This window comes from Chelonia mydas, chromosome 1 (genome assembly GCF_015237465.2).
Source record: "Chelonia mydas isolate rCheMyd1 chromosome 1, rCheMyd1.pri.v2, whole genome shotgun sequence".
Classification (NCBI taxonomy): Eukaryota; Metazoa; Chordata; order Testudines; family Cheloniidae; genus Chelonia; species Chelonia mydas.
In genome coordinates, this window is record NC_057849.1 from 236,385,699 (window position 1) to 236,398,996 (window position 13,298).

Here is a 13,298-nt window from a genome sequence, read left to right on the forward strand (position 1 = left end):
TTGGGAGTCTCCACTTTTGGGTGACCACCTTGAGACACCCAGGTCCTTATTACAGCTCTTGAGCACCCACAGCTCCCATTGACTTCAATCTCAGCTGTGTTGGTGTTTGACACTTCTCAAAATTGGGCCCCAAGTGTCTCAGATTTGGTCACCAAATAGCAAAGTACCCTAAATTACAGGCCTCCTTTGAAAATTTGGGGCCTGATTTTTCAGAAGTGCTAAGTAATTACATTATTGCATGCTCAGCCCCAGTGAAAATCAGGTCCTAGATGTCTGAAGCTGGGCACCCACAAAAGTAGAATCTATCTTCAGACCTGTACAACTAAGTGACTTGTGTTGGGTTACACAGGAAGTAAGTGGCCACAAGATCACCTGCCCTCCCATGATCCTTTGACATCTCCTTCCTTCCACAAAAGGTACTCAGCTTCTAGGGCTGCTACTCCTTTGATTTATTAAATTCTACATATTCATCTAATTTTGGAGAGAAGTATCTGATACAGCTGTTGTGAAGCTAAGCACTTTGAGATGTTCAGATGGAAGAGATTACAAATGCAAAAATTAACAAATGTCATCAATTGGACATTAACCAGTGATAGGAGCCTCTGATGGAAGCAGTTACTATATCTATCCTTATCATCATGGGCATCCTTTGGTGGCTTATAGCATATAGGCATCTCTTTAGATAGTACATAGCTGGGTTTACTATGGCTTTTTACTGCGAGAGGTTTGTTTTGTTTGGTTTTGTTCTGTTCTTCTGAAGAATCAGATCAATCTGTTTCTCTGTTTAAAGCAACATAAACTGTGTCAGTGTGACATATTTACCCTACATTGAGAATAAGCATGTTTGTCAAGTGACTTTTCAAATGTAGAACTAAAACAGACGCATACCACACGGCTACTAAGCAACAAGAGATTTTGCCAGAAACACTGAGGCTGCAAGCGACAAAAAAGAAAAGAAAAGGAAAAAAAAGAGTAATATTTACAGCTGATTTTTTATATCAGATCCAATGGGATCCATTAACTCTCCCATGCTAGAAGTTGATTTTCCCTTGGCAATTCCCATTTCTACCAGGACTTGCATCAAAACTTCAAGGCACAGGAAATTCACTAGGGTTCTATTTAAAGTGAATAAAACAGCATAAAATTCCTTGTCCTCCTGTAATTTCTGAAAGGGATAATACATTTTAGATGAAAAGGAATTTATGTGATTCAGTACCACTTTAAGCTTCAAGACAAAAACTAGAGACTCCATGTTACCTCTGTGTGCAATGTATTATTATGTCTCCAGGATCTAAGTTAAATAATGTTCAGCTGCCACACACATGAAGAGGGAGCATGAATGAGTAGCATGGCTTTGCTAAGGACCCTTGGTGCATGGAACTCCCATTTAAAGTGAGGGTCTTGCAGCACTAGTGTTGCTACACAGGATATTATTTCTATACATGTGCCCTGTGTGACAGCTTGGGCAATTTCCTGGACAAACCATATTGAATTAAGCTAAACGTTATTGAATTAAGTTTATGTATCATTGTGGGCCAGGGATTGTGTGTAATTTCATAAGGGAGAGGGACCACAACCCTCTAGGAACTAAGAACAGTTGGGAGTCGTTTGGCAAATTAACTCAGGTTGTAACATCTCCAGAGAGCTGCTACCACCACCTGGAAAGAGGCTCACATATACTGGTTCATATTGGAGTCTCCAGGCACAAACAAAGAAAGGACTTTTAGTTAAATAGCCTGAGTTAAAATTTACTCGTGACCTTTTTTCTGAACCAACAAATGTGCAAGGGTGCGTGTGTAATCTTTCCTGGAAGGGTTGGAAGGATTTGGCTCAGTCTGTGTTATTGTTCTGAGAAAAGGAGTTATGAACTCATAATCATGGGATAACCCTTTGGTGGGGATTGAAGCATGTTCAACAGCCAGAGTGAGCCCTTAGAGTGAAGGGTTGATCTCTGGTAAGTTTATTAGCATGCGTGTAGGCTCTTTTTTTTTTTTTTTTTTTTAACATATTTTCTCTTTAATGCTTTTACCTTAAGAATAAATGTGCTTGCTTAGAAAGAGCTGTGTGGCAACAGCTTTTGCAATGACACTGTGGATGAAAGTGCGGATGCAATTACACTGTGGAGAAGAAAAGCAATGCAGGCCTGCTTAGGAAACTGGTCTTCACTGAGGAATTCTTAATGTAGGCAAGGAGCTCTCAGTCTTGAAATATCCCAGTCAAGAGGGAGAGAGACATGTGTCTCCATCCAAGAGAGGAGGCAGCTGGGGAGCCAGAAGCCTAAGAGTGTGTGCCCTTGCTGGACCATAGAAGGGGAATACAGGTGCAGTTGACCCTGCACAACTGTATCACCCTTAATATTTTATTTTTCCATTCTCAACGTACTAGGAATGACAATATCAGCAGAGCTCATTACCCAGAGAGTATTAACTATCTGCCAACTCTTGCCTGCCCTACACCTTTATTGCTTAGTTATCATTTTCTTGGTAGGTGTTTGCTATCTTTTTTTTAAATGTACCAAGCCACTGAGGCTAATTGCTAGAGTCCTATGCGGATACAAAATTTTTATCCGCATCTGATTCTCAAACATGATCTGCAGATATCTGTGCATATCTGCACATTTGCAGGGCTTTACTAATTCCTCACCTGCCTGGGTATATAAGGCATATCAATCTCTGTTTATAACAAATCAAAACATTGTGCTATATATGCACAACGAGGACACAGAAGGTATGTAGAAAAAGAGATGCACCACTCCCATCAGCATAGGTAGTGTGTATACTGAAGCGCTACAGTCTAAGTATAGACATACACTAAAATTTTTAAAGTAATCTAGATATTATATTTAAACTGATATCAGAGAGCTAATAATCTCAAACAATACTATCACTAATTCTAGTAGTCTGTTGTATCAAGAAAACTTAAATGGCAACATAATTAAAATGTAAGACTCAAGATTCTTTACCAGCGTCCCCCGTCCTTCACATCCTCCATGAACATTTTTTTTCTTTTCTGATCACAGTCAAATAATACAGTGAAGTTAGAGAAATGCTACAGACAATGGAGTTTGTATTATTTACCAGTAAAATATCACTCCATGTTTTTTTAATATTACACTGGTAGATTCTTGCCCAAAATACAGCCTTTGGATAAACACTTTGCATTTCTATGCACTTTTCAGACATGGAACTTAAAAAGTTTACAAACATTAATTAATTAAAACTTCACCACACTTCTTTGAGGTGGAGGATTTTACTGGTGAGGAACTGAAGAAGAGAGAGAAAAAGAGAAACTATGCAATTTGTCAAAAGCCACACTGCAAGTCAGTGGCTCAGCTAAGAGAAGTATCCAGGAACTTTGCCTTCCTATCTCCTGCTCTTACTAAATGAGCCACAAACACTTATATCTGCCTTAATCACTTAATCTAATTTATATGCCTTAAACTGCCTAATATCACAATAATGAACGTTATTAGAGCACACACATCTTTGAGTGTGCACATACACCCTCCCATCAAGGTGCTGTACATAAAGTCATATTAAATGATGTTGCTTTATATAGAGTCTGATATCAAAAAACCCAGTTCAGCCATACCCTGGTTAACTGAAACCCCTATCAAATCAAGTGCAGTCATAGTGCCTAAAAGATCAGTATGTTCATTGCATTTCACCACCGATCATTCTAAAGTCTGTCTTTTGTGAATATTTTAATAGATTCCAGGGCCAGAAGGGACCATTGTGATCATCTCATCTGATCTCCTGCATAACACCGACCAATGGACTTCCCCAAAATAATTTCTAGATCAGGAATCGGCAACCTTTGGCATGCAGCCCATCAGGGAAATCTGCTGGTAGGCTGGGACAGTTTGTTTACCTGTAGCGTCCGCAGGTTTGGCCGATTGTAGCTCCCTCTGGCCGTGGTTCACCGTTCCAGACCAATGGGGGCTGTGGGAAGCAGCGTGGTCTGAGGGATGTGCTGGCCACCGCTTCCCGCAGCCCCCATTGGCCTGAAACAGTGAACCGTGGCTAGTGGGAGCTGCGATCGGCCGAACTTGCGGACGCTGCAGATAAACAAATCGTCCCAGCCCGCCAGCAGATTTCCCTGACAGGCCGCATGCCAAAGGTTGCCGATCCCTGTCCTAGATCACGTCTTTTAGAACAACATCCAACTTTGTTTAAAAATTGTCAGTGATGGAGAATCCACTGCGACCCTTGGTAAATTGTTCCAGTAGTTAATTACTCTCACTGCTCAAACTTTACTCCTTATTTCCAGTCTGAATTTATCTAGGTTCAACTTCCAGACATTGGATCATGCTCTATCTTTCTCTGCTAAACTGAAGATCCCATTATTAAATATTTGTTCTCCATGTAGGTATTTATCAACTGCAATCAGGTCATCCCTTAACCTTCTCATTCGTAAACTAAATAGATTAAACTCCTTGAGTCTAACACTATAAGGCAGGTTTTCTAATCCTTAAATCATGGCTCTTCTCTGAACCCTCTCGAATTTCTCAACATCTTTCTTGAATGGTGGATGCCAGAACTAGACACTGTATTCCAGCAGCGGTTCCATCAGTGCCAAATAGAGGTAAAATAATGTCTCCATTCCTATTCAAGATTCCTCTGTTTATGCATCCAAGGATTGCATTAGCCCTTTTTGGCTACAGTATTGCACTGGAGTTCATGTTCAGCTGATTATACACCCCTCTCCAAATCTTTTTCAGAGACACTGCTTTCCAGGATAGAGTCCCCAGTCATATAAGTATGGCCTACATTCTTTGTTCCTACATGTATACGTATATTAAAACACATATTTTTTGCTTGCACCCAGCTTATCAAGCTCTCCAGATCACTCTGAATCAATGACTTGTCCTCTTCATTATTTACCACTCCCCCAATTAGTGTGTCATCCGCAAACTTTATCAATGATGATTTTATGTTTTCTTCTGGGTCAATAATACAAATGTTAAATAGCCAAAAACCAACCCCTGTGGACCCCATTAGAAACACATCCACTCAATGATGATTCCCCATTTACATTACATTTTTAGACCTGTTAGCTAGCTTTTAAGCCATTTAATCGGTTCCATGTATATTTTATATGTCTAGCTTTTTAAATCAAAATTTCATGCAGTACCAAATCAAATGCCTTACAGAAGTCTAAGTATATTACATCAACACTATTATCTTTATCAACCAAACATGCAATCTTATCAAAAAAAAATATCAAGTTAGTTTGACAAGATCTATTTTCCATAAACCTATATTGACTGGCATTAATTATATTACTCTTCTTTAATTCTTTATGGAGCAAGTCCTGTATCAGCTGCTCTATTATCTTGCCTGGGATCAAAGTCAGACTGACAGGCATATAATTAACTTGATCATCCCATTTACCATTTTTAAATATTGGCACAACATTAGCTTTCTTCCAGTCCTCTGAAACTCCCCCAATGTTCCAAAACTTATGGAAAATCAACAGTAATGGTCTAAGTGAGTGCCTCAACCAGCTCTTTTAAAACTCTTAGATGCAAGTTATCCAGATCTGCTGATTTAAAAGTGTCTAACTTTAGTAGCTGCTGGATGAGGAAGTGCCCCACATCAGCTGGGTGCCTGAGGTGTTCTGACTGATTTAGTGCAGTGCCTTCCAGTTTGGAAACTGTGAAAACCTTTAGAGAGAGCAGCATTTGCTTCCCAATAGACCAATACCCTCTCCTCACCCCACTGCCAATCTGGGAGGAATCTAGCAGTGACATTAGACCTTCCTAGTGCTTGCACTCAGGAATTATAAGCAATTGGATTCTGGTTGGCTCCTAAGCAAGGATGTAAGGGGAACAATCTTCTCCACTTTGGCTTGTGCTTAATGCTGTACTGGAATGGGGCCTTATGCTGGGCCAGCTGCAATCTGCTTCGTTGATGTCCTCTGTGAATTTTATTAAGGATGCTACTCATTCCTTCTGGATCAACAATGTTAAATAGGATGGGACCCTACACCATTCCCTTTGGTACGATGGTATGCACCTCTCCTAGACTTAATTTTCCCATTTTCAAAGAAAAATTAACTTGACCTCATACAAATTTAAGATATCTTCTGTTGCCTCCCACTGTGCTCCTCTGCAATGGGAATTTATATAAAATGTATTTTGGAAATGAGCTGTGAAAACATTCCTTGTTTCTCTGAAGTATCCATAAGGAAGCAGATAGGCATGGCCTAGAACTTTTTAAATCCATGACACTGGCCTTTAAAAAGCATGGCAGACTCAAAAGCAAGAGGCCACAATGAAGAACAGCAGAGGAAGAAGCTTGGAACAACGTGGGAATCATTTATTTAACATGTTTTATGTTTTCTTTAATATCGGCCTCAAGATGTAGCATTCTTGATGGCAGTGATCAAATACAGCCTGTTTTAACGCAGCCTTTACATATATACAGTATCCCAAAACACTTCACAGAATTAAACAAATGGAAGACAACCGGAAGTAGTATATTGGGCACTAGCTATGCCTACAGCAGTTATGATTGCAAAATATTGTACCCTATTCACACTTGCTCATTTTCTGAAACATTCGCCGGATGGGCTGAAATGTCCCATGCTTGCTCTATGCCTCAAAGTGATGAAAAAATAATCAATTGTGAGCAAAGGCTCTTTGGCTAGTTTTCATTTAGAGGAGGGAAGTGCACACCTGCTCTCGAATGACGCTTTAAAAAAAGGTATAACTACAGCACGAATGGCTTATTTAACTTGAAGCTTGTCGTGGACATAACTCGCACTGAGGACCAGTACCTCTGCTTGGGTTTGGGTGGGGGAGAATTAAAAAGGAAAAGTTAAAAATTTGAAAAATTCTGAGGCTAGTCAGTACTGACACAGCAAAATCATTTAACATAGCCTAGCGAATCCTGCGCTCTTTCTGATATCGTTGCTTATCTCCCTGCCTGGCCTTAGCAAGGTGTTGGTCAGGGGCAGAGGCTTCTGCTCAGACAGTTGGCACGAAGGGGGTTGTAAAATTCAGCCTTAATTCAGCCCATATTTTCTAGACCCACATTTCTGGGGGTTTTTTGTGTAGCTTAATATTGCTGTGGGTGTTGTAAACTTTGCACTGAGAGACAAGCATATCGGACATAGTACATTACCTGTTGAAGCCTTAAGTGTTGTATTTCCTGACTTTTTTGGGTTAAAAATTTTAAGTGATTTAAGAACTTAAATCACATTTTCAAAAATGACTTAGGAGCCTAAGAGCCTAAATCACTAATACCCAGGTTTGTAAAGCTATTTAGGCATTGCAACAGTAAGAACCACAATGCTTAACTGATTTAGGAGTCTAAATTCTATTGACAGTCAATGGGATTTAGACTTCTTAGCAATAATATCTTTTGAAAATGAAATTTAGGCTCCTAAATCAGTTAGGCATTGTGACACTGAGCATAGCAATGCCGAAATAGCTTTAAAAATCTGGGCCTAAGGGCCTGTCTATAAAAACACTTAGTTCACAACAAGTTGGGGTGTAATCTATCACACACTAGCCTGCCATGCACTAAGCATCCATGTTGACCCTGCTGCCCCCCCACTAAAATTCCCCAGTGTCCTTTAACGTACTCCCATTTCAAAGTGGGGTAGATCAAAGTGCGCTAGCGAACTTCTAGAGTTCAGCAGCTAAGGTCCACACTGACACTTAGGTCGCTGCAAGGTGAGGTGTAAATCTGCCCCACACTAGCCTGCAGTGCCCTAAGTTTTTATATAGACAAGCTGTTAGTTGCTTTTGGAAATTTTATCCTTTGGGGTTTTTGAGTGTGTAAGTTTAACATAGCGTGAATGGAAAGCCCCATGCATATTTATGGCTCTACATATATGACAATAAAAAAAAGAGGGGAAGGAATGCATTCACCATTAAAAAAAAAAAAACTGTTTTATAAACACATAGGGCCAGATCCTCCACTGGGGTGAACAGACATTAGCTCCACTCCAGTAAAATAAAAGCATGTCATAAGGGCAATAAGAGATAGAGTAGGCAATTATGAGTCACAGGCAAGGAAGAAAAATATTTTTAGATGATGTTTGACAAAAGATGTGGAGGTGGGGAAGAGTCACAGAGAGAGACAGACAGACAGACAAAGTCACGCCCTAGATGGTAAGTGCTAAAGAGATGTCCCTGGTCCCAGTAGTGGTAAGATTGAAAAGGGCTGAGAGGAAGCAAGTGAGTAGATGCAGAGAGCAGCGAAGAGAGACACAATTTACTCACGCAGCTGGAGCAAATCCATGGAAAACAATACGAGACAACACTAGGTTTGTGTGGAACGGAGGTAAACTGGGTGTGCCGTGATTCACAGTTCTCAAATCAGACGGAGATGAATTCTGCAGGAATATATGCCATGCAATGCCTGCGACCTCTATGGAGTTTCATGGGGATAACAGAGGAGATTTTGGCTCGTTACTTTATGACAAGTAATTATGGCAAGCACTAGTCTCCTATCCATATTTCTTCATCCAAGGGAAAATGAAGTTTTTAAATGATGGTTTGAAAGTTCAGTGCTATTAAGCAAGTAGAAGTTCACATGCTTGCATCTCAGTGGTCTACAGACTGGTCTGAAAATTTCACAGAACAGACTCTCTAGGTCTCCAGTGCTTCCAGGTTGCATGGGGGTGGAAGACACCATGAGCACAAACTTTCTCACACTATTTCTATATGTCACCTTCCAGTGAGGCTGTCTTTTTTTAACATTGAAACTAGAGATGGACATGAGCCAAAACTCTGGATGAGAAAGAATTTGGGCCCATCTGTACTCAAAACAGACCTGGCTACCATTCAAAGTTTGGGCATAAATTTGTGGAGGTGTTTATTTCATCCAAATTGGTTTGCCTATTCCTACAATAAACATGTTCCTAAAAGCATAAAGCAAAAATCTCCTTTCAGAGCTGTAAGACGACACTTTACCCCCATTTTCTGCTCTTCCCATATCCATGGAACTTGTACTGATCAAGACATTGGAGTCAAGAGACCAGATCAGCTGGTGTAAGTTAGTGTAGTTCCATTAAAGACAATTTATGCCAACTGAGGATGTGATCCAAGAGCTACAAAATGGATCTCAGAGGAAAAATTTTCTGCAAGAATTGAAATATGCTCTTCTGGAACAAATGTATTGACCAATTCAGTTTTATTCAGGACAAGAAAATGTGTTCATTCTTCAAGTAAATACAACCCAAATCTCCCTTGAATGTATTTATCAAAACCTCAGGCTTTGGAAGACATTCAGATTTGCATTCTGTGGATCATATACTTCAATATTTTCTCTATATAATTTTAATAGTATTGTTTTTTCATAATGACTTTTAATCCATTGTTCAGAAAAATACAGCGATTCTCAAATACTCTTATTAACAAGATAGCACAAATAAGCTCAGGGGAGGCTTTCAGTCTGCTTTTTGCTTCTCCTTGTAAAAGACTTTCTGCATCTGGGAATTTAGAAGTTGATTAGTTAATGGGGACTGAATAATTGTGCCAATATACTGTAGGCTAAAAAAAATAAACTGACTAATGTTGCTTCAGAAATGCTTCTGGGGCCCCTTGGTATGGTCTAAATATTTAAAGGATGAGCTTTAATTTTTCAGATGATGAATCTTGCAAGAGTTAAGTGTGTATTATTGAAGAAAAGTGCTGCAGAATGCACTATTATACAAAGTGAAGCCATCGGACTAATGAGATCAACTGTAGGTCCAAAGCAATATGGTCAGCAACCCTTTTCTTTAAATTACCAAAAATATTATATCAAGTGTAACACCCCAATAGTTAACCAGGACTTTCAAAGTTTATAAATTAGGGCCAAGTGGTAAGTTTTACAGCTCCATTTCAGTATTTCTGACGTTGATTGGCTTACCACAGCTCTGACCATAGTAGCTGTCTGGCTCCTCTGGGGCCACCAAAATCCTACTTTGATTCAAGCATTTATGGACAGAGAAACACAACTATAATATTTTCCTTCCACCTAGTTGGTGGTAGCCATAAAATTACAGTATGGAATTATTACCAGGCCATATTGTGCGTGGTAAAGGCAGAAAATCCAAGGCTCAGGAAGTTGCCCATGGTCACCTGAAAAGTCCATATCATAACCATAATTAGAAGACAGCTCTCTTCTGTTATACCTATGCCTCATCAACTAGATCATGCCAACTCCAGTCAAAGCACTTTAACTTCTCTGTCACAGTCTCTCTATATGTACAGTACGGAGGAGTAATGATATTGAACTACTGTAAAGCAAGGTACTGTACGGTGTGAAGTACTACAGAAATGCGAAGTCAAGAGCATTTAGTTTCAGAAAGGGAATACAACTCAAGACGTCATGGTTGGCAGCTCTGTGCTTTAATCCACTGGGCTTTTAGGAGACTCCATCCCTTTAGTCAAAATTCATACCTGTCAATTTGAGACTAATAATGGCTATTTGCTTTTTCACAAACATCCAGATAGTGCTAAAATATCATTAAAATGGCCCCAAATCCACAAACCTTACTCAAACTCAAAAACAGATACATCTTTATCCAAAACAACTACCAACATTTCACACCTCTCTTACCCATAGCAATGCTACACATCCAAGGTAAAACTCACCCCTGAGCAGAAGGCCAGAATAAGGTATATGCCCTACATAAATCCCACTTAAGTATTATTTTGAGAGTAACTGAACTTCCGAAGTGGACCTGGATGCAGAAGAAATGGAGATGGTGCCCTCATCTCCTCCACCTCTTCACTTCTGGCCTACTTTTCTCTATTTGTTGCTTTTTTTCCCTGTTCTCCCATCCCCAGTATTAGCCTGATTTTACCCAGAAAACTGTGAAGTTAATTTTTGCACCCATTTTTGTCCATTCTGACATTTTTGTAACAAACACCAGTAAGTTCCTAGGAAATTTTAAACAAAATAAAAACTGAAAACAAAGGAACTTGCCATTTGGCTTCCATCTGCCTGACTGACTGATGGAGGGACTGGCCCATTTGTCCATACTGGTGACAGCTGCACCACTTAAAGCAATTTGAGTGACAAGGGCAAGTTACTTTTTTGGTGGGGGAGAGGGTGTTTGGTGGGGGAAAATAATGTGAGAGTTTAAACACATTATTCTGGAGAGATGGCATCCCTCAGTAGGGAAAGGAAACATTCATAGAACATAAAACCTTTCAGAAGTTCTGGTTCAATAAATAAGCTTCCTTGAGCATATCCTCCCATTCCCATTGAAGAGATTTGCACCAAATAAAATGTAAATCTCTGACAATGAAAAGCGATCAGAATTGCTGGCTACAGTTTTACATCATGTGCATTTGACTTTTGATATAGACCATCTGTGAGTTGGCAACAGTAATAAATCTGAATGTTAGCACGGATCATTTGCTAAGTTGTAGGTCAAATGCTATCACACTTAAGTGTCATACTCATTAAGATAAAACAAGTGTCCTTGTCATTAATTATTTGATTAGTTGCCCATTTCCAGAACTTTAGAGGCAGCAAATGCAGCCTTATTTTCCTATAACATGGATAGTGTGTATGTTTAACTCCCCTTGGCAATTCTTATAAATCATACACATTGCTTTGAGCCTTTGCTAGAAAAGGGGAAAGTGATGATTTCAGCATTTTTCAAAGAAACATTCCGAAAATAAATCCCAGTGTTCTGTAATTTCATCACAGTGTAAGGACTATACTTAGTGGGTAGCTTGAGTAGATCCCTGGTCTGCAGCCACTCCATTTTCAGCTCTGAACTGGTCAGATTTCAAGCTAAGTAGGGACAGGCATTATCAGTTTTTGAATTGGAGACCTCCAAAGAAGTGGCATTGGTGTTTCAGGAGGTGGCACTCTTCCCTCCAAATCAGTGGGAAAAGTATCACAGCATGGGATTAAAAGGCTGTCAGTTGCTGTGCTTTCAGTGAGGCACAAATCCAAGATCCTGACCACTTAATAAGCATCCATAGTAATGGACTCCAACCCCCATATGTAATACTAGCAAGTTAGATAACATCTGTTGGAACAAGCAGGAATGTGAAGGGTACATCAAATATTCTAGGAAGAGGTTATAAACAGACTAAATATAGTTCTGAGAGATATCCTGAGTGAACCCAGGATTCTTCTTTTAATTACAAGATCTTACACCCAAATTCATGTCTGCTGTAAACCCATCTTATACCATGTGTGCCCATTTGGCTTTTTATCAAGCGGTAACAATAATATGTATTGCAGAAACTATTTTAACTGAGAACTTTTTTTTAATCGGTCTAATGTATTGAAATATGGAAACCTGCATCTGATTTCAGTATTATTGGCTAGTTTGATATTATAGGAAAATCTTTTGAAAAGAACTTATGCTGATTGTTTGAAAGATATTTTAATGTGATTTAGCCCTTTTCCCCTCTTACAAAAATAAACTGAAGGGGAAAAAAAATCTATTAAAAAAACCCAAAACAATAAGTGTGTTAGCCTCACTGCCATGTTCCATTTTGAATAAACAAATTGGATCAAATTCAGCCCTGATGTAAATAGAGTCATAGTCATTGAAACCAGTTTCATTTTTTGAAAGTTACGACGATTTTTAAAACATTCCATCTCAGAAACATCTTGGGTTACATGCTCCAGATATTGTTTATATTATTGTCCAATAGGAAGACCCAGGCCTGTCAATATTACTGGATAGCTGGTTAACTTTTTAAATTGTTCAGTCCCTTTGTGGTAATTGCAGAGGTCCCATGTATATAGTACAAAGGCTGTGTCTCTGAACAGTCATAGTTCTGAGATGTGGTATAAAAGAAGGTTATGGGTGGCACACAGGGAGAGATGGGTAGGTCTTAGCTGTGAGAAGAGGAGCTAGGATGTGCCTATGTATGAAAAAGCTCCAATTCATGGATGCTGGGGAAGCTTTACATCACATCAGAACAGTACTTCAAGTCGTGTGATAGAACAGTAGCAAGGAGCATAAAGAAGATTCTGCTCTAACAATCTGCATTTAGATTTTAAACTCTTCTAAAATTGTTTTTATTATTTTTAAGAGTCTACCTATCGTCATCAGGCAACTATCGATGATGAAGTTGTTTCCATGGAGATACTAGATACAGCTGGTCAGGTGAGTGAGAACGGTCGAGAAGATCTGATTCTCATACACGAATAAACAGGAGAAAAGGGTGAGACTAAGACAGCTGCACAACACTTCTGGTGACTAAAATCAAGTAGTGCCACTCTAAGCAGCGGCTGCCAGACCCGGGTATTACACACAGATGGATGTTTAGAGTTTTGTAATGTGGAAGAGTGGGTAGAGATAGTGTGTGACCATCTGGGGAA

General features: G+C 39.5%; 1 protein-coding gene and 1 long non-coding RNA gene across 6 annotated transcripts in view; one reads left to right on the forward strand and one right to left on the reverse strand.

The window, feature by feature from the left end:
* RERG (RAS like estrogen regulated growth inhibitor) overlaps positions 1–13,298 on the forward strand; it is a 164,556-nt gene that overhangs the window by 146,815 nt on the left and 4,443 nt on the right. For all 5 annotated transcript variants that reach the window (XM_043539420.1, XM_007060561.4, XM_043539433.1 and 2 more), the window contains one exon: positions 13,010–13,083. In XM_043539420.1, coding sequence (XP_043395355.1) covers positions 13,010–13,083 — 74 coding nt within the window. The remainder of the gene's footprint in view (positions 1–13,009; positions 13,084–13,298) is intronic.
* The window catches only part of LOC122464441, a 136,128-nt gene that overhangs the window by 29,942 nt on the left and 92,888 nt on the right, over positions 1–13,298 (reverse strand). The gene's annotated exons all lie outside the window — the stretch shown is intronic.